The sequence below is a fragment of the Leuresthes tenuis genome, unplaced genomic scaffold, assembly GCF_036924035.1.
Source record: "Leuresthes tenuis unplaced genomic scaffold, fLeuTen1.0.hap1 SCAF_20, whole genome shotgun sequence".
In the NCBI taxonomy this organism is placed as follows: Eukaryota; Metazoa; Chordata; class Actinopteri; order Atheriniformes; family Atherinopsidae; genus Leuresthes; species Leuresthes tenuis.
In genome coordinates this window covers 13984112-14011531 of record NW_027325374.1, presented here as the reverse complement: position 1 = coordinate 14011531, position 27420 = coordinate 13984112, and the positions used below count along the sequence as shown (strand labels likewise).

Here is a 27420-nt window from a genome sequence, read left to right as displayed (position 1 = left end):
GTGAAAATACTTTATATCGGAGGTAGCATCCATCAGATATGCATATGTTTGAAGCAAAATGGGGAAATAAGTATCCTAGATGTTAATAATAGTGATTTATGGACTTCTTACATGCAATTATTGCACATTATATTTGATTACCGGCACAGTAAATAGTACTTGATCGGAATATCGGGATATATGTATAACAATCACGTGGGGTTTTTCTAATGTTCAGGAGTTGGGCCTGCAAAGCATGATCCCATTTCTACCTTTTTGAAAATAATCCAGTTATATTTCTGGTATTATTATTTACAATATAATTCATATGCATGTTGCACATAAAGTATTTTCATCTGGAGTGGTGATTTTGTGCTCAGACCGCAGAGGCAGAGTAAGAAAGTTTCAGATTAAGCGTATTACAATTGAGTTTGCTCTCCTCGCTGATATACATCCACGCTGTATAATTAATCAGGTGTTTGATTGGCCCGTGAATGCGCGCGAGAGAGTGGCGCGCGCGTAAATCACAGAGCTGCGGAGAATGCTGAGAGAATGTTTCTTTAAGACCCATTACCTTCCAATCCGACAGAGGGGGAGTCTGTGGTAAGGTGGCGTATCGTCTCTCCCTGCGTCCCCTTTCCTCGCCGTTTACATGTGGAGAAAAGATACTGGGGGGGGAGGGAGATAACACATACTTTACGGTCCTCCGGTTTTGGATGAGGGGCACGCACACTGAGGCAGGATCGGCAGAGATGGACGAATGAGGGATTTTTAACATCAAACATGGACACTACAGGCTCCCCCCGATGACTGTGGTAAGGATGCAACTTCACACCGCCCCATCGCAACCCATTTTCCTCTTAGAGAGAAAACAGCGAATAGACATTGAAAGGCGCAGAAGAGAAATGTCCGTGCATGCTCTTATGTATTTGATGAATGCATGCGTGCGTGTGCAAGTTTGTGATAACAAGTATGATACCTAGCACTGTTGTCAACGGTGGGGTGGTGTTAGGGCGCTATGTGTGTGTGTGTGTGTGTGTGTGTGTGTGCATGGGTGTGTGTGTTTGCGTGTGTTGGAAGGGTCTATTTAAAATGATGAAAACTGGCTCATATTAAATTGCCTATGCTACGCTTGGTGCCTTTGTCCGTGTCATGCATTGACAGGTGCGCTGGCAGCAAACAGCACGATTTATTTAGGGCGCGCTTGCTCGCTCCCGTTTGCATACAGTTACTGAGGTGATAGCTACTGGGGAGAGGGCGGGGGGTGGTCCTCATAAGATCATTAGAAGATGCTTCTGTATATCGGCCTAAGAATGCCTTGCTTGTAATTGATCATGGCTGCAACTAAGCTCTTTGCCTCTGGGAGCTTTGGAGTCAAACCCAATTCTTTGTGTCACTGGCCCTATGGGTTGCTTCTTTTCCTATATTGTCTTGAGATGGCAGAGTCGTTACTGAAAATATGCAATGAGTCCATGTTGGGACCATCCTCCTCTCATGGTGCTTCTCTTGGTCATCTGTACAGAGCAACACTGGGTTCATCTCCTTCCTGTCGGCTGCATTGTCATTTTAAAACACAAAGAGACAATCCTTAGATCCTCTAAAACACAACTAGAGGGTTTCTAGTATAAGAATGTAGACCTGTGCGTGTGTGCTTCATCATTAAATGGTCTTCACTCCATACATATATACATGGAAGTACAGCCATAGATTCGTCGACTTGTCAGCTGGAGAGTGTCGTCATTTTTCTGTTAGCCCAGTATGCAGTGTGGATGTCCAACAAATAATAGCGTGTTCAGTCCGGATCCCTTCGCTTTCATTCCCTCTAACCAGCTGCCGACAATCACTTATCAATTCCAATGATGCATTTCTTGGCCTGTGGGCACTCCGTTTCATGGTGTGGGGGTTGGGCTGTTGGGGCTCATTATTAGTCGCTCTGCATCTATTGAAATGCCATCAACGGATCCCATGCGCACGTTTTCTTTCGCTGTGAAGGCCATTTAACACGTAGGGACCCCTTACTTCTCATCTGTCGGCGACTGTGTGAGCCTACAAGAGCCAAATCCCCGCCCCACTGACTGGAGGAGCGCTTCTTTCTTTTTTTCTTTGCAGCCCTTACTCTCTTTCACGTACAAACAGACAAGTAGCACACAACGTTATATATTTTTCCTGTGCCCGTTCTTTAGACGGATGCAAATTTTTATTACAACATCCACAACGTATGGCCCCGTCATAACTGACAATCCATTGCAACCAGACTATAGGCCTACTGTAAAGCCAATCTTCCCAGTCCACAGTACGTTTCAGTGTGGCTATGATGGTGATGGTGTGGGCAGTAATTACATGTGTGAACACACACAGTACACTGGTCAGAATCAGTGTAGTGACTCTGTCACACAAGCTCTACTGTCACATCAGTGACTCAAATGAACCGCAAAGTATTATCATAAGTTCATTCTTTTTAGGCTGCCTCTCTGCTTGAATGCTTCACTCTGCCTCTAAGAATAGGAACTAAACAGCTTATTAAGGCACCCAAAGCTGTAATGTTGTTGCACGGTAACGACTGCTTTTCCAGTTATCCCTCTTCCACACATACTCAGAAGCCCAGTGACCTCACAGCGGACGATTCAATTAAAATAGCTGGCTGACCAGTTATGCTTTGCCTGTACTGAAACAGTTTTGTTGTACAGTGCAGACTCATTATACAACACCATAGGAATTACTGACACAGAAGTATTACTGTGTGTGAGCTGTGCAGGAAACCTGTATTATTAAAATAGTTTGCAATCATGTTGCTCCATTTTATGTTTCCCATTCTGTGCCAATAAATTGCTCATGCCGCTGGAAATGGGTAAATTTCTCCAAGTGAACTGGTTAAAGGTTATTCTTCCAAGCTATTTTAAACTAAAGAGGTACCCGCTCAGTGTATTTCAAAATGCCTTCTCGGCTCAAATGAATTGCGGGAAGGTATTTGGATCACAGAGTAACTCAAAAGCTGCTGCTTTTTCTTACTCATATTTTGTTTAAAAGGGTCACAAAGGAAATTCTGCCAAAATATTGAAGGTGGATATGATGTACTTTGAAAGTGGCAAATAACTGACATGTTCAAAAATGAGTAAAAATGTCATCACCAAATGCTTCACTCCATTTTTATTTGTAAAAGTAGTTTTAAATGGAATGTAGAATGCCTTCTAAAGGCATCGTGATTATCATCAAATGACTCAGGATTCTTAGAACAAACATAACACTTCATAGATCCCACCATATACTGTTATCACGGTTAGCAGCCTTGGTTCTATCCAGACGTGCAGTTGTGATGTCCCTCAGTCAGGTGTATTCCGCGAGAGCGTTTCACATCACGAGATTGTCTGCCACGCCAAAGCAGGTTACCAGGAAATGTCCTCCCCCATTCCTGAAAGTTTACTTCTGACATTTGTTGCCCTTTTTCCCGTCGACCACTCAGACTGTGAAATACTAATAATGTGATGGTGATGCTGTGACAGCTGTGCATCCAGCCATCCATGTGGCAGAGAAGCGTAAAGCTGTTCTTAAATCTGAATTCTCTTTGAGTAAAGGAATGGCAGCCCATGCCAGTTTAGTTCAGTTCAGTAATCATCCATCAGTAGAGCAGGAAAGAAAATAAGATGGTTTTTATTGGGACACACAGTGAGGTTGCCAAGTGCTCTAGCCAGCTAACCAGCATGAAGAGCTAATTCAGAGCTGTATCAGGCTCGCAGCTTCTCCATTTTTGGTTCTCGATGCCCGTATAACAATAGGAGGCTTCAGTGTTCCACATACAGTATGCACTCTCAGTTACCCCCGTAGCCTTTTCATAGACACATTGTCACACTCACACGAAGAAGAGTTACATCAGCAATTGTGAATACATCACCTGAGCTGCTTATCAGTGATGAAGTGCTTTAAACGCATTCAGGAAATTCTGTGCAATCTAAAATCTCAGCACATTTCAGCTTCTCTGCAGCGTCTTTCTCAAATACTGCAATTATCATACCTCAAATTTGGTCACAGTTCCTATTTTTTACCCTGGGCATACAGCAAGAAACAATGAAAAACTGGTCAAACAAACTTAACTGATTGCTCAGAAAATGTATTTCTATTCCTTAAATTAATCTAAACAATATTAAATCATGTTTGAGGAAAATATGATAAACCACCAATAAACTTGTATTACTATAACTTTAAGAATATGATTATGTAAGTAATATTCTACAACACCAAATAAACTAAATTCTGTAAATTATTATTCAAAAACGTTTTATAAAAACGCAGAGTTCATAAAATTTTTTTATGAACTCTGCTTTTCTGACATGTCAGACAATATAAGAACACTGTGCTAACTATTTTATAACGATTTTTTCATGCTCTGTCCAGGCCCCATTGTAGTTTTTATTTCTCTTGGAATACTTTATTTATTTAATACTCACGTCTCAAAACAAGTCATACATGTGTACGTTTATGATATTGAGTTCAGTTAAGCCCTTGTTTTTGATTGTAAAGGGTATTTTTGCATTGATTTTTGCTTGATCGGGTATAAAAACAGCCTCCTGAAGCGGTTGCGCTGTCATAAGTTGGAGAAGAAGAAGTTCACAACAGATGTGTAAATTGCACATTCGTGAAGGCACCAATAAATGCTGTGCAATATCCAGTTTTTTGTCTTTTCCAGGCTTTACTAATTCAATTAAGACAATGCCAAATCATATTATGTATGTGTTAGAGTGATATAACCTTTTGGTAAAAGAGTCCAATAGCTAAGGTGGTCTGCCTGCAGTGCAGATTGAAAGCATTTTGTTCATTATGAAACAAAAGACAATGTAGGTTTCAAACTGCTTTGCAGCTGAAAAGCCATAAACCAAGAATGGAAAAACATTTCACTTTCAAAACTATAGTACCTGGTCTCCTTAGTTTCAAATCAAGTGGGAAAAGGAAAAGAAGCAGGTTTGTCAAAGGAAGACTTAATGAAACATAGTAGTGAAGATGCACTTGATCCAGTGTTTCAAGTAAAAAATGAACTCACATTTTTGAGGAAAAACAATAAAATGTCTTACCTTCAACATAATGTTTTCATTATTTTTTGCACCTCATACCAAACTAGGATTTTTCACCTAACAGTATAGGTTACCTAAACTTCTTATGTTTTGTTTTGCTTGTTTCCTTTGTGACTTTTGTGGGGTGACTTTTGTTCCACTAATCTACTCAGTACAGTGATCACAATAAGACTATTGTTGTTGCTGGCCAGCAAAGACTTACTTCCCCTGATACTCCAGTGCTAAATGTTCTCTAAATCGTTTAGCTAAATTAGCTGCTTTTTATTACTGCGTTATCCAATCTCACCAACGCAAAGTAGTCGACATGGTTCACAAAATAAATCTAAACAAGATCCAAGTACAAAGGCCAGCGCCAGCTTTTACAAGCACTCAAAATGGGGCTGTGAAGAATACTGACAGGGTTACAAGGTGAAACAATAATGCAAATTTCTGGATCCACACTCCTTTGAGGCACTGTTTACAGGATGACATTGACCTCTTATTTTGTTTTGGAAAAATAAAACAGAAAAAAGTTAAAGAGTGAATAAAATAATTGTTGTAAAATTGTTTTGTTCTTGTTTGTAACTTTGTTTGCATCACGGTCATACATTAACATAAAATCTAGAAATTTTGGGGACTACACATGATCAGTTTTATACTGCGAGTTAGATGGGAAAGACTGAAAGACTGCTTTCATATGTGTTTCTTGAATATACTTGAATATACTAGCTGTAGCTAGCATAGATTTGGTTAAAGTTTTAAAGTAAAAACTGGAAACCACCAACCAGGGGCAAAGCCATGGGGTGGCCAGGGGTGGCCTTAAAAACTTAAGCCTGGTCAACCCTCTGGATTCTTGACCACTCACTACCAAGGCTGTAACTACCATAGAGGACACTGAGGTCATGTCCTCTGTATTTTTTATTTATTTTTTTGCTTAAACTGTGGTGATTTTATATTTGAAGAGCCAAGAGTAGCGCAACTGTTTAATAAAACAGTGGCTCAGTTTGGGCATGAGTCAGTCAGTCACACCTGTCACTGGAAGAGGAGCACATCAAGCTAAAAATGTAGGTGGAGAGCAGTTTAAGTGGTAGATGACTGTGAAAAAAAATGCATTTTAATGTGGAGATATTTTTATTGCAGCCCAGCGTACTACTCGGATAGCAAGGAAACATGAATCAAAGTTTAATTTTGGTTAACTTCGTCAGTACCGGTCGTCAATCAATTTCCACCGGTTGAGTCAACATTCATTTTGCGATTGAAATGTGAAAATTAAACGTTTATTTAGTGTTGATTTCTCAATGTTGCATGCTGAACCTGTTATATATTTCTGCCGGATGCCGGAGCACAACGCAGCAACACTGCCCAGAGCAGATCGTGCGGGACAGGAAGTCGTGCGCAGAAACAAAATAAAACATCCGGTTAATTTTCAAAATAACAATAATAATAAATAATTTTCTGTGGTAACTTGCCCTTACTTCATGAGTCACCATAATGGTCCTTCAAAAAGCCTCAGAATGCCCCATTTTTACCTGAAATTTCAAAAGCTCCGCACCGCCCTCAAGGCCACATCTGAAAACATAATGTTGAAATGGCGTATTGTTTTCATTTCTATCAGTGTCTATCATTCAAGAGTTTTATTTGTCACATACATAATCATACATAGTACAATGTGCAGTGAAATTTTCTTTTTACCTGCTACCAAGAATTAAGGATAAGAATTTAGATATAAATATGTTGAATAAAAAGAACCTTGGCACAATAATTCCACACAAAATAAGAAAAATGCTTCAGTAAAAAAGTGTTGAGTGTAGGGTATTCAAATATAAGTGTAAAAATTTACAATATTAACAATATTATTGACGTTAGCATTAAGGTGCAGGTGAGTGAGATAGTCCAGTTTTTTATATTCTTCACTAAAGGGAAAACAGGATAGGGAGGAAAAGGCTGAGCTAAACCAAGCTCATCTTTGGGCCAAGCAGCAAGAAGACAGAGGGAGAGCAGGTACTATAAAAGGAAGAGACTATGCCAGACCTGTATATGTTTTAAAAGTAAGATGTATAATGCATGATAATTGAAGTATTGTGTAAGATTATAATAGAAATGTGTTCAAAAGCTGGTTTTCCTTAACAAGAGTGAACATATTAGGCACTAGCATCAACATGATAGTGTAATAGGGCTTGGGTATCTATTTTAAATACTGAAGGAAATATGAAGCATTTGTATATATTATCCTTCTGTACCAGGACAATTCATTCCTTTTTATTCCGAATCCATGACTTGATGAAATTCATTCTCCAGTTTTACATTGTAACTCATTTGCAAATCATTTAGTATGAGGCTGATGTTCTCTGATAACAAATCAAACAAATAAACCTAAAAGTCATTATGATGTTGTTTTTGTTCCTTTAAGACTCTGAAAATGGCCAGATTTAAATAACGGAATCAAAAAAATGTCCAGGGGAGCATGCCCCTGAACCCGACTAGAAGTTCTGACTCATGACCTCAGTATTTTTTGGGTCCTGCGTACGGCCCTGCTCACTACGATCAGTCGTAAAGTCTTTCAGGGAGCTACTCCGTATAGAAAATCAGAGGTAGGACAGGGGCAGGCAAGATCCACCACCGTGGGAAAAAACAGAGTTGTCCTCCTTATTTTAAACGTGACTATATTATCATATATGACTGAATAAAATGCTTTCGAAATACCTATTTTAATCATAGTGGCAGAAAAATTTGTTTGAATGTTTTAAAAGATTTCCTGCTGTTTCCTCAGCATGTTTTGGTGTCATTTGACCAATCTAAGTTTATTGACACGGTGTACTTCTATATGTCTATATGTATGTAAATAATAGTGACCAAAAGAAAAGTGAGTATACAGCTGTGTGTTATCCAGGAAAAATAACAATAAAATATAAGTTTCTGTGCCACCCTAAAGAAAGAAATGGTCTGGTCTCCTTTGTGAAATAGTTTTCTCTCTGTTGCTGCTGCTATTTAAAAAGAGAAATAGAGAAAACTATCTGAATGCAAATTAAGAAATTTGGTTTTTGGGATATTTTGACAGCTCATATCTAATTGGCTAGTATCTGTATTTCATTTATCTGTCTGATAAAAGTGGTTCTGTATCGATTTGCTCATCAAACTCATTGTATTTTTCAAAATGTTGAACTACTGTGTTAGTGCACTGAAGTTCAAGCAGGATTCAGGGTATGCTGTCCATTAACTTAATTCAACAGTAATAGGTTGTTTCCTGTCTCCTGAAGACATTTCTCCTGTTGTGTTACTCAAATACAGTAAACCTTTGATTTTCTTTAACTTGAAAGACTTGAGGTTTGCAGTGGAAGGGGGGATTCATAATTGCTAACTTACTTTACTTCACTCAATTACTCGTATTTCCATAGACTTAAGTCCATCATTGTCTCAAACTTCCAAATCATTTTGCCATCTTTTCTCATTTGTTTAGGAATAGTGGAATTTATTGAGGAGATTTAATGCAATGTCTTCTCTGTTTTTCAGCTCTTATTTCTGACACCGTGAGGATCTCTGCCTTGTGGACACAATTTAGGATCAGCCGCCCTCCTTTATCCCTTCCTTTCCCATAACCTCATTCCCCCCCTCGCCCCTTGCCAATCCTAGCTACCCACAGAAAGCATTTCTCTGACTTATTCCTCTTGTAAGACAAGGGAACACGTAAACATTCTGATCAATTAACATGCGCGTTAGAACATTGTGATGGTACACAACTGATCCTCGAGATACTGAAGGGAGTGCCAGAGAGAACACACAAAGGCAATAAACAGAAGAAGATGTCGTTAAAGACACGACAAAAGGGATATTTTTGGAAACTGAAGATGTAAAGATTTATATTTTGTACATCAAACTTTTAGTACCAGCTCATAAAATCTGAGGCACGACAACGAACATTTTGCACGTACAATCCCTCTATTTAGTTTTTATCATTAACTTGACTCACACGGCACGATCTCATGATGATGTGCGAGGTGATGCCCACCATTTCTGAGGATGGGCGAAGTGGGACTGGTGGAGGCCCCTCCTCACCTGCAGGAGCAGGAGTTGGAGGCCAAGGAGGTGCGATGGGTGGAGGAGGATTCAGTGGCAGAGAGCCTAGAGGTGGCGGCGATGAAGGAGGCAGCACAGGGAACTTAGAGTCTCTTATGGTCAACATGCTAACAGAGAGGGAAAGGCTGCTGGAGAACCTGAGGGAGACACAGGACTGCCTGGGGACAGCTCAGCTCCGCCTCCGTGAGCTTGGCCATGAAAAGGAGTCACTTCAGCGGCAGCTATCAATTGCTCTGCCACAGGTAAGCCTTTGAGTGCAGTATGTGTGTGATTTCGAAGTCAGCTCACAAGACAGCAAGCTTTTGCTGTGATAGTTCACAGAGCAAGACTCTGAAAATGGAAAATGGACACTGGAGACCTACCTCACCATAAAAATCCTTAGTTTGTGTCACTAATGTTATTTTTACTTGTGATTTAAGTTGCTATTATCTTTTGGCTCTCTGGTTTAAGTTGGATCTGTAAATTGCGTATCATTATAATAAGGTGTAAGGTGCAATAAGGTTTCATTACGTTTGTTTGTTAATCATACGATTAATGAATGATTAATGACCATGGAAGTTAATATTTGCTCAGCTGAGAGCAAACTGATATTGAATCCTTTGGGAGTTTAGTGTGAAACTGCATGAAAACAATAGGGAAATTTTAGGATTTTATCCTACTAGTTATTCCATGAACAGGTTTCTCTCTTTTCACTGGAACACATTTCCAGATCTATCTGAGAATACAAAGGGTTTCGGTTGCATCTTCTTTAATTTTTTTTAGCATGAGAGATCCCTTTAAATTTCCTCCAGCCTCCATGTGCGAACTGTATGAGACAAATTACCCAAATCAGATTCAGCCTTCACATGCATTAGTCTGTCTTCACTTGAAGTTAGTTTCCAACACACAGGTTACCCCACCAGTGTCATTTTTTTAAGGTGAGGGGTAGTTTGTTAAGGCCATTGTACACCATGGCAGCAATTTACCATTGGTAATACCTGGAGATTTGTGGAATATGTCTGTCTGCCTGTCTTTTCTGTGCAATACACTGTCTACACCATCATTCTAATTGGGTATCCAATCATTTTTCCCACTTACCACAGTCTGTTTGTATTTTTAGACAACAACACAACAGACAGCAGTAAATACCCCCCCCCCTTAAGTTCTGACAAGTCATATCCTGAAACTACTAGTCTTCCAGTTTCCCTTGTGGGATAAAAAACTATCTTACTTATCTATCTTAGTAAGATAACTGGGTCTTACTGGTGTGTTCAAGTACTCTTTCTTTGCCCAGACACCTGTGATACGAGGAAAGGAAGTTCTTGACGTTAGTTATATAGTATATAAAAGCCAATAGACTTCAATAGCATTGCTCAGTGTCTGTAACAGGTGCCACATTATCTTATTATGGCTTCCAATTGATGTGATTTTGTAGCAGCTTTCGTTATATTTGATACTAAATATCATATTTTTTATAATTTATTTCTTTGTATTTTTAGACAAAACAAGTGACTTGAAAGAATGAGACAGAACAACTAATCAAAAAATAGTAATAGCCAAAAACAAGTCTGACACCGTTTTGCACAACTCAGTTTTGGTTAATGTTAAACAGCTACATCATTGGACAGTATTTAATTTGCACATGAGACATAGGGGGAACATTGTTTTTTCTTTGCGTAACTCTATCCACATTGTCGACTGCAAATTCACTGAAATGAATGGAAACCATAGCCCACAGAAATAGGGTGAGATGAAATAGAAAAGAAACGACAAGGGGACAAGGGAAGCCAACTGAGAAGCTGACCCCCATCCAAATAAGAAACAATCCCACAAGGCCAAGAGCCAATGAACCCACTGTGTCACCATCTGTATAGATCTCTCTTTTGCTCTGACTCTCCTCTCCTCTTTGAAACACAGACACTTTTCATGTGTCTTCTTTCTGCTGTTTTTGAATCATAAGGCAGGTAATCTTGATCATAAACATCTGCAGCGTTGTCATTATTGTCATAAACAGCTACTGCTTCCGAGTGAAGCCTTGGATGTGTTTTATTGAATCATAAAGAAATCATTCACAATGGATTGTATGGGTTTACTCTTATTCTTTTAAGCAAATCACGAAAGACCAAATCTCCTGTTTGTGCCCATGAGTCGCAAATGACTTCCCAGCGATGTCGTAAATGCCTTGTTGACGCTTTGTTTTGGGGGTCTCTCCTGTGCATTCCACTGCTGAGCCATTGTGTAACAGTGTGATGTAATCCATCCATGAATAAGAGTTCACAGAGGAGGATGAGCAAGAGAGAGTGATGGTGGAAACTGTGTCAGTGATTCACATGATTGTTATGTAGGTTTACATCATGTATATCTTCCTACATTCCCAGTCTCAGGTGTTTCACGTCGCTTGTTTCTGGAAGCCTTTGGTTATACCTATTTTTTGTGTTCTGTGTGCATTTCTTGTATGTGTGTATTTAGAGCTACAAATTGTATTAGACTCACAGAATCACAGATTATTTTTCTGTCTTGCCTGAATTGTTTATTTTAGTTTTTTTTTTTTTTACTCTCATTGCAGCCCAGCTGGCTGTGCAAACAACACATTGAGTATTAATAACATATATTCAGACAGTTTGTTTTCTTGCCCCTGAACGCAGCTTGTGTGTTCCACAGGAGTTTGCTGTGTTGACTAAAGAGCTGAACGTTTGCCGGGAGCAGCTTCTAGAGAGGGAGGAAGAAATTGCTGAGCTCAAGGCGGAGAGAAACAACACACGTGTAAGACACGTTTAGCAGCCATTTTGCCTATTAGTACTGTAACAGCCACTGAGTTATCTTCCTCACCCATTGCCTCTGCGTGGGTGTGACACTGCTTCATTTTCATCCGTTTTTTTAACCTTATTTTTCTTATCCACATTCTCTTTTCTCTCTCTTCTTCTTTTGTCTCTGTTTGCTTTTCTTATCTCTCCCACCCACTCATTGTCCTATTTTGCAATGCCCAACGCCTTTTACTACCCAATGCCTCCTTGTCACTCTTACACCCATTCACTCCCTTTCCTCTCCTCCTCTAAGCATCCTCTGTCTGTTTTCCATCCTCCACTCCCTGTTTCTCTCTGATTCTCTTTTGCCTCCTCACACTCTCTTTCCACATCTTTGAAACTGCTTGCCTAACCTCTAATTTTACTGCCACCTCTCACTCCCCTTCAATGCACTTAATCCCATAGTTGCTCCTGGAACACCTGGAGTGTCTAGTGTCTCGTCATGAGCGCAGTTTGAGGATGACAGTGGTGAAGAGGCAAGCCCAGTCCCCCGCAGGAGTCTCCAGTGAGGTGGAAGTTCTCAAGGCCCTTAAATCCCTGTTTGAGCATCACAAAGCCCTGGATGAGAAGGTGGGTCAACAAAAGATGCCAAGAGCAATTGTTTGACCACTTATCTTAGTTTTATGCTCTGAAGTATCTTTTTTTGCAAGTTTTCTGGAATTGCCCTACTTTACGTTGTGCTCTCATTAAAGTTGTTTCAGCCAAGAAAATATTACAAAAAGACTTTTTGCTAGCTGACCTAAAATAAAACACCTACCAAAGTCTGTAATTAGCCAGCAAGGCAGTTGAGTCTAAGCGGTAAAAATAATCCCAAACACATTTATTTTTTCTCACGGATGAATGTGATCTCCATTTATTGTATTGTAGAATGCTTAGAAATAGTTTTAAAGGGAGAGTTTCGACAACACTGAGATATTCGATAGAACTGGATTTAATTAGTCTCAAAAGCCATATAGATGAGAAATAGGGCTGTGTTCGAAATCACACCCTCACTCACTAATCCCTACCAATTACTTACGAAGTTGTTACTACATTATGGAAAAAACGCTTTAAGACACTACACAAGTAATTTCCTATGCTCTGTGAAGGATGCTGTTTCACAATTTAATGCTCCAGGTCAACATCAGTATACATAACTGTGGCGTAGAGTGTTTTTTTTCCACAAATTGGTAAATGCTACATATCTTGTGACGTTTGTGTTGGGATTTTCTGTTCTTTTTATTAAATAATTATTCAATCTCTTATTTCATACAGAGATACTTAATACACATACAATATATAATAGCAATGTTAAATCATAATCTAATAATCTATCTAATCTAAACAGAAAATTGCTTAGATTTGAATGACTACAGGTCTTCTTGATTACAAGCTTTTTTTCCTTGTGCATGATGCATTATGGTCTCTATTTGCTGGGTTAGTGACCATAAATTTTGAGCTACTTTTCCTGGTGCATTGTAGGAGATTGTAAGTACACTATATAGGGTATATAAAATCATGCTATACTTTCAGACAGCACTTTAAAATGGAGTGTTCAAGATGCAGTCTGGTGTATTGTGAGTCGTGAGTGATTTTGGACACAACCCAGGTGTGTTGCACATGATCTGAGTGTGAGGAACAGTGTGTATCCTTGCAGGAGAACATTTCTGCCCCGCGACTACACGAAACAGTTTTCATGAGCATAAGAGAGCAAAGAGCTCGTGAAAAAGCATGACTTCACCGTGTGGCACAAATGTGGTAACACAAGCACTGGACTGGTTACACGGGTTCACACTGTCAGGCCCCCCCTACGCCCAAACTGTACTGGTATCAGTCCAACTACCACTTATTAACTTCTGCAGCTACTTCTGCTGATATCACAACAATTAAAGATATATAAAAGATGTAAATTAAAACATTATTGGTTTTTTTTGTTCGTTTCTACAAGTTGTTACTGAAATAAACATTACATTACACATATTTTACAGATGTTTTACCATCAAAAATCTCACATATGTATCCTACACAACTTTAAGCGCACAGCTACTTTGATAATCTTAATGCCAACACGTTTGGTTTACTTGTACTGTTTTTTGTTTCTTTACAGGTTCGAGAGAGGCTCCGTGTGGCCCTCGAGAGGGTATCCATGTTAGAGGATCAACTTGCAACGTCTTCTCAAGAGGTACAGTCTGATCCCTAAAGAATTCCAACAAATGTATACTATCTTTGTGTGGAGAAAATATTCATTCGAATTCTTTGTTTGCCCATTTTGTTCCCTTCTTTTCAGGTAATCTCTTTAAGAGACCAAATTAAAAGACGTCAACAAGGGGTGGACGGCGGGAAAGATGTAAGGGAGGGTTTTATGCATGTTGGTTCGAGTTGTTTTTGTGTATGTGCTAGAAAAAGTAGATATTGGGTGCTATGGTGTGTCAGTGAGATTTTTATTCTTCTGGAGCTTGTTACTAATACTAACTGATTGTTTTTCTTTACCACTCTCATTTTTTTGCGATATTGTCATAATTTCAGCGGCTACCAAACGGTCCCTCGTCTGGCCTGGAGGATGGGGAGCTCGAAAGGCAGAGAGAAGGGGAAATAGAGCGGCAGAGAGTTGAACTTTCCCAGCTGAGAGAGAGGCTGGCCCTTATGTGCCGGCAGGTGAGTGATCCTGTATATCTATTCTGGTCAGCACCTATATGACTTTCAGTATGAGGAGAAATCACTATCTTAAATCACTAACTTAATCTAATTTAGTCTATATAACCTGCTCTGACTATTATAGCTACTCCAAAAGCATTTCCACATCAACATAGTATGAATAAAGAGGGGTAAAACTATAATATTTGCTATGGTCCCTCTCTTCCCTCTAGTGGCTGGTTCTGCTGTTGCAACTGCTGTAAGAAGCCATAATGATACTTTATTGTAGGCAGTAAGAAGCCATTTGAACCTTATTATAGATTAGCTACATGTAGCGCTGTGCAAGAGTATTATAAGATGATTAACTAAAAATATCATAAATTAACTGAAGAAAAAACTAAAATGAATGTGGAAAGAGACACATTTTCTGTGTCAACCCTTGAGATGTTATACCATGTCAGCAGAATGTTTCAAGAGTCTTACGTACCTGTTTTTTTTCTATTCAAATTTGATGCTGTGGCAGTTTACATGAACTCACACAGTCTGTGTCATCTCACATCCCTTAATGGTGTCACGTCAGGTTGGGGAAATAGAGGAACAGCTTGCGGCCGCCAGGAGGGAGGTGACGAAGTCAGAGGAGGCCAATCAGAAGCTCCAAAGGGAAGTGAAAGAGGTCTGTTGGGCCAATCTGTCTCTTCCTGGCCAAGAAGAACCTTGAGCTATTGCTACACCTAGGGTTTCAAGATTATATTCAACTAAACTGTGTTATTCCGAATTGTGATGAGAGTGAAATTAAGAAAGATTCAACAGTTATATTTTTTTAGATTGTAGTTGGAAACACACTCCCGCTGAATGAAAATGGCCCGCGTAAGCAGGTCACAAATTCATTTTTGTCTTGTAACATATCTCTTTCCTGGCCATCAAAGCTGTATAATAAGGAAGATTAAGTTACATAACACAACTGCATATCATTTTGCTTCTTTTTATTATCGCTGTCTTCTTCAGGCTCTTTGCCAGAGAGAAGACATGGAGGAAAGAATTACAACACTAGAGCGGAGGTAATCTTATACACTGCCTATATTTTTAGTTCTGTTCGAAGCCGTTGTGGAGTATCTTACTCCTGAGTTCCAATCACTAGCTGTAATGCACATAGTGGTAGGACCATATGTTGCACCTAGTGGCTGGCAATGTGTTTTAAAGGTGTCCTGACTCCTCTGTATACACTCTGAGCTTGTTATACATAATGATATTTGATTTTCATTAATCATTAATCATTCATTAGGATTGCATCTGTTAACTCCAATGCATACAAACACAAGGTCCTTTGGTTTAGAATAGTCCTCAGTGTTCAGAGTTACATTAAGTGGTTATTTTAAAGGATCCTGAAGACAAAGCATTGAGCTTAAAGGTGCCTGTGCTATTAAAGATTGCCTAAATTGTCAAAAACTGGTATCCATGCTGAACATCCATAATTAAAGTTAAATTTTGAGGAACCATCCAAACTAAATTAACAATCAACCCATATCACGCACCTTGCACTCAAGACTGCTGCAATAATCATACATTTAATGTTTTGTGTTGCTTGTAGGTATCTCAGCGCCCAGAGGGAGGCGACCTCTCTCCATGATATCAAAGACAAGCTGGAAAATGAGCTGGCTAGCAAGGAGTCCCTGTACAGACAAGTAAAGTTTGTCTCAAATACTCCAATACCCAGCCATGGTTAAGATGAAATGCTTTACCGTTGCTGTATTTGATGTCAAATGCGAAAATGGATCTCAAGGGTCGTTTCCACCTGCAAAGCTTGTAAGTATGCGTTTGCCTCTGTGTGTCCAGAGTGAAGAGAAGAACAGGCAGCTGCAGGAACGTCTGGATGAGGCCAAACAGAAGCTCCAGCAGACCCTGCAGAGGGCAGAGACATTGCCTGAAATCGAGGCCCAGCTTGCACAAAGAGTAGCTGCTCTCAACAAGGTACTTTTAAACAGGAGTAACCATTGAAAGTACTTTAGATACAGAATAGTTTCTAGGTTAAGCAGGACACACACATTCCAGGCATACAGATGCACTGTGAAAAATAATATCATAATCATTTAGATCATTTACGCATCAAAAACAGGCTTTTGATATCCTAAAGTTTGCTGTCATTAGGCAGAGGAGCGCCATGGAAACTTTGAAGAGCGGCTACGGCAAATGGAGGCCCAGCTTGAGGAGAAAAACCAAGAGCTGCAAAGGGTAACATTGTTTAATTTGCCTTTTTGGCTACATCCTTGATTTGAAGCAAAATAAACATTCATTGTACATTGTTCTTCTATGCCAATGGCTTCTCTTGTGTCTTTGTTTTAGGCTAGGCAAAGGGAGAAGATGAATGATGAACACAACAAACGCCTCTCAGACACAGTGGACAAGCTTCTGTCTGAGTCTAATGAGAGACTTCAGCTCCACCTCAAAGAGAGGATGGCAGCGCTGGAGGAGAAGGTGAGGACCAAACCAGTCATTGGTGAGATGTTTTGAAAACTGTATAGAAATGAGTAAGGAATCTTCATTTTTCCTGGCAGAATGCTCTTTCTGAGGAGCTGTCCAATATGAAGAAAATCCAAGATGATCTTCTTGCTAATAAGGTATTCACTTGATCGGCTGTGTATTCATCGTGCTTAAAGAGTCAGAGAATTTAAAGTGGCAAGGGAAAAAGTGATTATTAACTTTACTCCTGTGTGTTATAGGAGCAGCTAATCGCTGAGCTTGAACGAGTCCAACTGGAGCTGGATCAGCTGAGAGGCAGGCCCGGCTCCTCATATTCCAGGTTAGCCACAGTGAACGGTTGGAGTATGGGGACGTGTTTGCATGATGGACAATAACATTCACCATTACTCGTGTTAAACCCAAAGGATCCCATTTGTTATTTTCTCCTGCTAGGTGTAAACCTGTATTCATCCCCTTCTTTTAGTTGTATTGTTTTTCCACTGAAATCTGCATTCTTAATTCAATATTTATGCTTTTCCCGAAGGGCATTTTTACGGCAGACAAATATGCAAATAATAAACTCATGTTTTATTTATGTGGATGATACAATAAAAAAAAAAAAACATAATTTTACCCTCTCACCCAGGAAATGGAAACATTGTGATTCCCAGTTATTGTTGCATAACCCATGAATTCTGGATCTCATCATAGGGCGGGCAGCGTGAGCTCTCTTCCCTCCACCCTTTTTCGAAGATCACTTCCAGGGAGCGCCTCGGAGCTGCGGTACCCTCAAGGTAGTGGCTCACTCCCAGCTGGCTACAGCAGCTCCTCCAGTGGAGTGGTGGTCAGACGGGCGCACCGCGGCCGCTGGGGGCCGCCTCGGGACGACAGCAACAAGGTGTTTAATTCAGCCTGTAATAATGCTGATGATAATGATGTAGATTAGATATAGTTAGTTACACAGAGGATTTTTTCTATTTACAGTATGGAGAGTGGGACAGCGGCACTATGCTGGGTCCAGGGTATGAGGGTGTGGAAGGAGGATTCTCTGATGACGAGGACGACAGGGAGACTCTGTTTGGATCTGAGTTGCTCTCTCCCAGTGGACAGACAGATGTACAGACTTTGGCCATCATGCTACAGGAGCAACTGGAGGCCATTAACAAGGAGATTAAGTAAGTGTCACAGTTTAAACAAAACTAATGTGGGATTCTAAGTTTATTTGGGCAGCAAAGTAATTTAGCCTACATTCAGAGGGAAACATTTTCTTCCTTCCACTCATCAAAGGCTGATTCAGGAGGAGAAGGAGAGCACAGAAATGAGGGCAGAAGAGATTGAGAGTCGGGTCAGCAGCGTCGCCCTTGATGCCCCATCTCTTCCACCCTCCTCACTGGGAGGACGGGACAGTATTGGGAGGGGATATATGACACCCTCCATCACCTCATCCACATTGGCGTCTCCCTCGCCACCCAGTTCTGGACATTCCACCCCCCGCCTGCCTCACTCACCTGCAAGGGAGACTGATAGACAGGTGTCACATTTCAGCTCATATGTCAAAAAATTATCAACGTCAAAGTAAAAACTTTGTAAATCTACTGAATATTTTTCCATCTTGCAGAATAGCAAAGATGGTGAGGAATGCAGGGCGCTCGCCCTTATTGATTCCACTCCTCCACCTGTTCCCCGAGCTCTGCGGTTGGACAGAATGACACACACTCACCCAGGGGCTGGCCTTGACGACCACCGGGAATTTCGCAGGTAGGGCTACTCTAAAAGAGGATTTTCAGTAAATTGTTTTTACGACTCAAAAACTAGCCTTGAAATGCCCTCAATGGCCGTATTGATTTTACTGTTTTTCCTCCCTCTGTTTGTCCAGTCTTTCTGCTGATGGTGTCACCACAGCTAGCCAGGATTCCCTCCACAAAGCCAGCAAAAAGAAAAGCATTAAGTCCTCTATTGGACGTCTCTTTGGCAAAAAGGAAAAGGGAAGAATCGGTGCACCTTTGCGTGAATCTGCTTCATTAGGTCTGTGGACAGATGGGAAATTACCCACTAAAAATTGTCTCTGTTATCTAAGTGATATATTAATGCGTTGGCAACACTGAGGATGATACTAACAGAAAATATCCTCTTTACAGCCTCTACTCCCTCTGATGACCTTGGTTCAGCTGACCCATTAGGCTTGGCTAAACTTGGGACCGGAACCGTGGAAAAAGATCGGCGCAGCAAAAAGAAGTGAGATCAGCCGTCTTTCCGCACACGTCTCATGTTATACAGAGATCTGTGAGAACGCTTCTGGAGACGACAGTGTCTTTGTAAACTACACAGTCAGTTGACAATAACCAGACTTGTGCTCTTATTCCACTGATGCTATTAAGTTAAAAAAAATGCATGCCTTTGTCGGGCTGTGAGGCACAAATGTGGTATTTAACACCTCATGTTCAATGTGATTTTCTATTTATAACGAGAGACATTAGTAAGGTGAGATATGAAGAAATTAATCTCTGTCAAACTCTTATTTTCCACTCTTCTTGCCAGGCATGACTTATTAGAGGAAGCATGTCGTCAGGGTCTGCCTTTCGCCTCTTGGGATGGCCCCACTGTAGTCACATGGCTTGAGGTACATAGGTCATCATACACTGTCTTGTAAAATCAGGCAGCAAAATCATTTTTTAAGCAAACTTTTGCTTTTCATCACCTGCTCAACTTTATCTTATGAGGATTACAAGTCTCACCATTGAAAGTGCTCCGTGTCTGCTTTCTTTTTATGCAGCTGTGGGTCGGGATGCCCGCATGGTATGTAGCAGCCTGCCGAGCTAACGTGAAGAGCGGCGCCATAATGGCCAACCTATCGGACACAGAGATTCAGAGGGAGATTGGTATCAGCAACCCTTTGCACAGGCTCAAACTCCGCCTGGCCATCCAGGAAATGGTCTCGCTTACGAGTCCATCTGCGCCTGCAAGCACTCGCTCGGTAAGGCTGAGTGAATACATGGGAAAAAACAAACATATTCTGAACGCCGCCATATTAACAATTCCATGCTCTCATGTCTTTGTATTTCTGTCATTACAGTCTACCAGTAATATATGGATGACACATGCTGAGATGGAGTCTCTCACTGCTGCCACCAAACCAGTAAGACTGAGGATTATAATGCATATGCAACCTAAAGAGATATCCAGTATGTCATCATGTTGATTTATTTTGTGTTACAGCTCTTGCTGCGATTTGATATAAAGCTAAGACAGTTTTAATACAAACCAAGTTATTATAACATGAGCAATATGAGTAAATCTCTCACGTTGACAAGTTGTTTTTCTTTTTCTTTGTCTCTGATTAGGCGTGTTTGGCCTCACCTTTCCCTTGCTATTCCCTAAAAATCTGTTTTGATGTAGTGTTTCTCCAACTAATTTTCACTCACTAACAAAGCTTTTCCTCCTTCTGCCTTTCCTCTCGCTCTCTCCATTCTGTCCTGGCAATGATTCACCATAACACACACAAACACACGCACACACCAACAAACATACTCTTCCCTGATGATCTTTCCTACTCTTTGAAACTCTCTTCCCCCCGTTTCTCTCCACCACCTTCTTTGGCTGACCCAAAAAGGAGCAGAAGGAGTTCAGCTGGGATCAGGTGAGATGACATTGGTGTCATCACAGGGGATGACATTCAATTTATTTTGATCAGGCTTTACTGACATCAAGCAACTAAAATAGTTTATGTCAAACACAACCCAAACTCCAAATGTTTTCTACTAGCTACCGTGGTGACCCAATCTATTCGCTGTGATTTATAAGTAGCCAAGTTGACTCTCATTAGGTGGTTGCTATGAAAAACCAGATGAGCCCTGGGAGATCACAACTTTCCTTGAGCAGTCATCCTCTGTTCTTCAATATAATTATAAGAAAATGAATGGCTTTAAGAATGCATATAAACACTTCATCTGGGAATCAGCAGACACAAAAAAGGCCCTTGAAACAGACTATTGGTGGTGTCTTTCGTTTATAAAGATTTGTTTTGGAATATTTAACTTGAAGGTTACTTTGTGGAGCAATTTTCCAAAAGGTACACTGCCGCTGCAACATCTCACACTCACTTGTGGAATGCCATTCTGAACAAAAGGTGGATCAGACTGAGAACCTTCAGAAGTGACACCTGCCGATAATGAAACAAGTTGTCACTCACAAGGCAGCCGCACATGATAGGATACCTCATTTTATTGCCCATTTAAGTTTAACTTAACACTAGACATTAAAGCTATAAACTCATTGGGGAAATTTTTGTTGGTTTCATTTTCTCACAAACCCCGATACAAATAGTCACCCTATATTGGTCATTTGTTGCCTTTACATTTAAGAACCAATAGCTAAATCCATCTTTTATCCACAGTCTACACACAGAGAAATGCTCTTCTCCTTGGACTCATAAACCTCTCTTAGCAGCAACTCAAAAGAAGATATACACCAGAGCCCATAAATGATAAAGTATATATTTTAGCCGTACAATCCTCAGATATATGGGCTTTTTGTTACATTGGCCTCATGTTATATAGGCATTGAACACAGCTATAGAAAATTGATTACAAATTGATAAACTGTTTCTTAGAAAGTGATACCAGACTTTCATCATTTTAAATTTCAAATAAATTTTAAATAAAGGATCCATTTGCATGCATATCAATGCACCACCATGCCTGATTGTCTAAATATACACTTTTCCAGTTAACGGTTCAATTTCCAGTCAACAGCAGTGCATCTTTTAGCTGTGCTGAGCCTGTAGTCTGGTCAGCAGTGTATACACACTACTGGAGTTTATAAAAAAACACTCAGGAAGGAGAAACAGCTGAAGGCAAACCTGGAGGTAGAGAGGCCGCGTGTTTTCCTGAGAGTTTTTGGCCTGGCTTCGCGCTTTGCTCTATCTTATATACTTTTCGAGCATCTTATTTGTTTTGTTCCACCAAAGCCTTACACAGTGCTTAGAATATAATTTTTGCCTAATTCTTGGGCTTTAAAATTAATGGAAAACAAATAATCATGATTTAGCAGGTAGTGAAATGTCTTATGTTTAGTATAAATTCTTAATTATCTATTCTGTTTTGTTATATGTTCGTAATTTTTGTCTTTGTTGTTAATTCAGTGTATTGCCTTCATCTTTGGAACATAGCATTATATTTACATTATCAAATATATTTTATTTCATCCATAAAAATTGTAAATCTGGATAATGACACCACATTCATTTGAGGAAAAGTTATATTTATGACATAATAAGTCTTGAATTGTTTGGATAAGGAATAAATACATAACTATAAAACTCCCCATATCAATAGCCTGAAAGGTTCAACAAACTTTGGCCTTCTGATGACTCATATGTTTTGGCACCCTTATGCAACACTAACCAGATGAGCACATAAAATAGAAAAAAAAAATTAAAAAATCAAATAAAAGGAAAATAAAATGTAATTCGACAGTGAGCTCAAAGAAGAATGTAAATGTGTGTGCGTAAATGAGGACAAGAGTGTATGCGTGTTCCTGTGTGCATGTCGTGCCTCTCTAGAGCGAATGTACGAGTCTCTGTGCTACTTCCTCACGTGTTCACAATCCCACATTTGAACGCACTCCAGCAGGAGTTTTAAAGTCCTCTTGGGAAAATCCTTGAAAGAAAGTCTTGCTCTTCAGTCAGCTGGGGGTTCTCATGGTCTGGTCATTGGTGAACAAGGATAGAAAGCATTGTAGTTTAGATAAGAAGTGGCAGTGCAGCATTAGGTAATTGCAGAGGGGAGGAAGCCAGTCACTTACAGAATCAGCACTAACTGGCGTCATTGTCCCATTGCTTTGTTAAGTCTCTCTTTGTAGCTGCAGCCACTGAAACACTTTTCACACTCTGTCAGCTGATTATATTTCTTGGCTATGGAGGCCTTCTTTATCTTGCATCAGACGATTTTCATGTGTCATGCCCTCATGGTTAAAGAGCTAAGTTTCAGCCGACCCTCACTTCAGAGAGCTCAAGATGAAAGAGAGGCAACAAAAAGAGATCTCTTTGGGAAGTGGTTAAAGGAAAGTACTGCATTTAACTTTGAGCTCGGTTTAAATCGCACAACTGAACAGTTTTGTCTGTCAAACTCCTTTTTTTGTTACAAAAGTTAGTTAGAATACTCAGAACACCATTTTGCACTTTTTCATTACATCATCCAGCCTGTTCTCGTCTCCTATTAATCTCTGTCAACCTTCTGTCCCCCAGATCCTCGCCTATGGAGACATGAACCATGAGTGGGTGGGAAACGAATGGCTGCCCAGTCTTGGTTTACCCCAATATCGCTCATATTTCATGGAGTCACTGGTGGATGCCCGCATGCTTGATCACCTGACTAAGAAAGAACTGAGGGGCCAGCTGAAGATGGTGGACAGTTTCCACAGGTGCAAAATACAGATTCACTGCACTTTATCAACAGATCAAGTGGATTCTGTCTGTCTGCGTTCCTTCTACATGGTGATGCTTTTCTTAAGTCTTTGACAACCATCGTGAAATAATTTGATTAAATTGTTCTTCTCACACACAGGGTGAGTCTTCATTATGGTATCATGTGCTTAAAGCGTTTGAACTATGACAGGAAGGAACTAGAAAGAAGGAGGGACGAGAGTCAGCATCAGAATCAAGGTGATAATGTCTTGCCTTCACCCATGATTTCAGAGCATTTTTTTTTTTTTGCTTCTGTGCATATTTATATATCATACTGTGTGTCTCTACAGATGTGGTGGTGTGGTCCAATGAGCGAGTGATGTGCTGGATGCAGTCCATCGGTCTGAAAGAGTTTGCCGACAACCTTTTAGAAAGTGGGGTCCATGGGGCTCTGCTGGCGCTAGACGACACTTTTGACTATACTGACTTGGCTCTGCTTCTTCAGATACCAAACCAAAACACACAGGTGCTCAGCCTTACATAATCTTTACTGCTTATAGATTCTGCAATTAGACTATATCTGCAGACCGTTGATCCCTTTACTTGACAGGAACTCACTTAGCTGCACATTCTGTTTGGCTAATTCCAGGATAGTCCTAATCTTTAACTCTTAAAACGTCCCAAAAACATGTTCTGTCTGCTACGTCTAACTCCAGTATGTTTTTTGCAGGCGAGACAGCTCCTAGAGAAGGAGTACAATGCTCTCATCTCCATGGGAACAGAGAGGAGACCTGATGAGGTATGACAGAGCCAACGAAAATTGATCAAAATAATCTTTCCATCTTGAGGATGGAAGTTTATGTTGATTGAAACCAGCCCAATTTGGTACTATTTTACTTGATGACAAGGCTTTTGTTGTAAACCTGTCAAATTCTGCCCTTCGTAAGAGATGCGTCATAACAGACTCATATCCTTTCTGAGATAAGAAAAAAAAGCAGTCCACAATATTTCTCTTTCTTAAAGCAAGCCTTTTTGGCATAATTCACAAGTACACGTGCCTCTGCTAGCAAACTGTTGGCATGCTGAAGTGGGTCAGCTGTGTTTACATGGGCACTAATTGCTTAGTTACAGCATGTACAATCAAAAATTGTGTTACTGTGCAATATTGTCACAACAAAGCGCATTTTGTCAAATTATAGTTTTTTAACACTGCCTAAAAGATAGCCTAAATGGCCTCTGCAGTGAATGCTCTGTAATCATCAACTGTATTTTGTGACTCAGCAGGATGGCACGAAAACATTTACGCGGTCACCATCATGGAGGAAGATGTTCCGAGAGAAGGACCTCCGTGGTGTGACCTCGGATTCCTCAGAAACATTACCTGCTAATTTCCGTGCCTCCGCCATCTCAACCCCCTCTGTCACATTAAGAAAAGTCCAGAGTGAAGGTGAGGAATTGCAGCTGCCAGTGAGCATGCCAGCAGCACTGCCTGGATCAGGCTTTGCGTGGCAGTCACTTACAGCTTAGCTACTTCTTAAAAAGAAAAAAAAAGAAAAAAAAAGAATATGCATGTCATGAAATGTTAAGCTACTTATACTTTATGCCAACAAAGTCACAGCAGAAGATGCTACAGCATGCAAATCATGCAAATATTAAAAGGTTAGGAAAAGATGTAGAACCCATCCATCCATTTTCTATACCCACTTAATCCAACTCAGGTTCATGGGGGGGCTGGAGCCTATCCCAACATTCATTGGGCAAGAGGCAGGGTACACCCTGGACAGGTCAGGAAGAGAATGTATTAGATGTAAATAAAGGCAACGTTCACTGGTTCCAGTGGGTGCTGCAGCTGTGTTATTTCTTGCCATCGACATGGAGAAATTTTCTTTTTGAAAGGAGGAAAGTTTTCCTTTTTTACTAGACCTATTGTAGTGGCTTCTAAAATGTACATTTTTGTCATGATATGTAATTCATCAGTGTAAATACTGAAACTTCGGTTGATTGGGTGTTGATTGACTGTTGCTCAGAGCTTTATTTTAACTTTAGCTTTCTTGCACAGCTCAACCACCAAAACTCTTTACAAAAAAAGAGAAGTTTAGAATTTTTGTTGATTCATGGATTTATACTCTAAGTTAGATTAAAAGATCAACACCACTATGTCAAGATCATTATGAAGCTGTAGCCAACTGTAGTTTAGCTTGTAATGTAGGGGGAGGTAAGAGCACTCCTGTTTGTAACCTGGAATTGCAGCATCATAAAGGATGTAGAATTGAGCAAAGTGGAGCTATTGGCAATAATGCACAGGTGTATCCCTGGTGTTGCTTTATGGAACTGGCGATAGCATACTTACTTTATGTCAATTCAAAATGACAGCTCCAAAGCAACAATGTCCTTGACTCACTTTGTGTCTCTCCCCTGACTACTCAACTTGCGTTTTTATCTGAGAAGATGGAGGAGAGGAGTCAATTATGTACAAACTGAGAACTAAAAGAGGGCAGTTGGCCTCTATTTCTGGTGGATTTTGTTATATTTTAAATGTTCGCTGTCTCCAATCTTTATGGTAAGCGTAGCTAACCAGCCGCTGTCAGTTACCTCATATTTACAATACAAACTCTCAGCGGAATTTCATTGTTGCGGTCCAACAGTCGATCTGTTTCCTGAAAAAGAAGCAAGAATTTGATGCCTCTATTACCCACAAAAAGATTGTGTTTGCTAATACTCTTATTCCCTGTTTCAGTAAACTCTGGTCCAAGAGGAGAGTCGGGGTCCGTGAGAACCTATTCCTGCTAAAGATAAGCACACCAGGTTAGAAAAACATGCTCACTCTTTTCAAACAGCCTCTGTCACTGAACATCACATCAGTAGTTCTTTAAGTGTGTTTTATTCTGCTTTTTTTTGTAGAAAACCACCTCGACCCAACCTGGGAAAAAAAAATTCTTTTTTGAAGAAAAAAATACTGAGGAACAAAAACCTAAAAGGACATTAGAAGATGACCAACAGCATTCGAGCCATGTGTCCCGAAATAATCAAAGACACTGAGTGAATGATTTCTGAAAATATGATCAAATAATGAGTGAATGTCTGTTTAATCATTATTTTCTCTTTCTATCTCTCTGTCTCTTTCTCTCCATCTTGATCCATAGTTGTGGCATGATGCTGTTTGATTCTGTAGAAAGTGGCCTGTTGAAAGTGACCATTGCCTATTGTGAATTCATTTTCTGTTTTTGGGTGTGAAATGGCAACATGGACACAATGAATTTATCATTTTTGAACTGGAAAATGTATTCCTAATCAGATCAAGAGAATGACAAACATCAGTTGATCTGACTCTGAATTCTACAGATGAGAGAACATACTCTGCCTAGACACATCCCATTACAGGACAGTCTGCAGAAAGGCAGGGTCAAGTGGAGAATGCAGGCATCCACACAGGGGAAAGGAAACATATGTTCTTAAGCCATAACAGAGAAGAGATGCACAAAAGTGAATAGGACCGACAATGACACAGTTGGGAAAGTGCTTTATGACAAATTCCTGTTCAAACCGGGGGGGGGGGAAGAGTTTAGTTAGGGAGCATTTGTGTTAATATGCATGCCAAAATCAACCATTTTAGAGTGAACGTCATGATATCAACCGTCTAATGATGTGAAAGCTTGGGTCAGGACTTTGTAAAATGTGTGTATTTTATTTTCATCATTTTTTTATGATAACTGCTATTGTATGTATGTATGTACAGTATGTATGTGTGTGTATTAAACCATATGTTCATTTCATACTTAGTTTTAAGACTGACTGTAATTTAATTTGAGGTTGACAAAGGAAATATGTTTCAAATTATGGACATTTAAGATATGCTACTTGTATGTGTACATTTTGAAAAACAAATTGTGCTATGATTTAAATTCATATTATTGGAGAGTAGTGATGATAATTGAATATAATATGACAACATTAATGATAATGATTGTAAAAGCTGTAATTAAAAAAAAACATACCTGTAACATGGCAGTGAAAGAGTGATTTTGAGGTTTCATGGCAGACTTACTGGCGACAGAAGATCATGGGTAAC

General features: G+C 40.0%; 1 protein-coding gene across 3 annotated transcripts; it reads left to right on the top strand.

The window, feature by feature from the left end:
* Positions 1-469: 469 nt before the first annotated feature.
* On the top strand, positions 470-26903 carry LOC140278554 (liprin-alpha-3-like). Of its 3 annotated transcripts, none has more exons than XM_072373590.1 (32): positions 470-794; positions 8532-9337; positions 11736-11837; positions 12284-12448; positions 13965-14039; positions 14145-14204; positions 14384-14512; positions 15072-15164; positions 15497-15549; positions 16080-16173; positions 16325-16459; positions 16637-16720; positions 16832-16963; positions 17044-17106; positions 17209-17288; positions 17660-17846; positions 17933-18123; positions 18236-18479; positions 18567-18706; positions 18825-18973; positions 19087-19183; positions 19487-19568; positions 19722-19922; positions 20022-20084; positions 20559-20585; positions 23193-23368; positions 23512-23609; positions 23702-23877; positions 24082-24150; positions 24636-24798; positions 26089-26156; positions 26253-26903. In XM_072373590.1, exons 2-31 carry the CDS (start codon positions 9002-9004, stop codon positions 26139-26141), a joined length of 3717 nt encoding a protein of 1238 aa, XP_072229691.1. In that variant the 5' UTR covers positions 470-794; positions 8532-9001; the 3' UTR covers positions 26142-26156; positions 26253-26903. The 3 variants fall into 3 exon arrangements, with proteins under 3 accessions (XP_072229691.1, XP_072229692.1, XP_072229690.1); XM_072373589.1 differs by having other exon boundaries at positions 471-794; positions 24633-24798; XM_072373591.1 differs by lacking the exon at positions 14145-14204 and having other exon boundaries at positions 24633-24798.
* Positions 26904-27420: the final 517 nt, after the last annotated feature.

Bases quoted from the DNA above. Each gene is read 5' to 3' on its own strand.
- LOC140278554 (XM_072373589.1), top strand. From the start codon at position 9,002: ATGATGATGTGCGAGGTGATGCCCACCATTTCTGAGGATGGGCGAAGT. The intron at 18,124-18,235 runs GTAAGTGTCACA...CACTCATCAAAG, and splicing joins GCCATTAACAAGGAGATTAA to GCTGATTCAGGAGGAGAAGG. The intron at 18,480-18,566 runs GTGTCACATTTC...TCCATCTTGCAG, and splicing joins CAAGGGAGACTGATAGACAG to AATAGCAAAGATGGTGAGGA.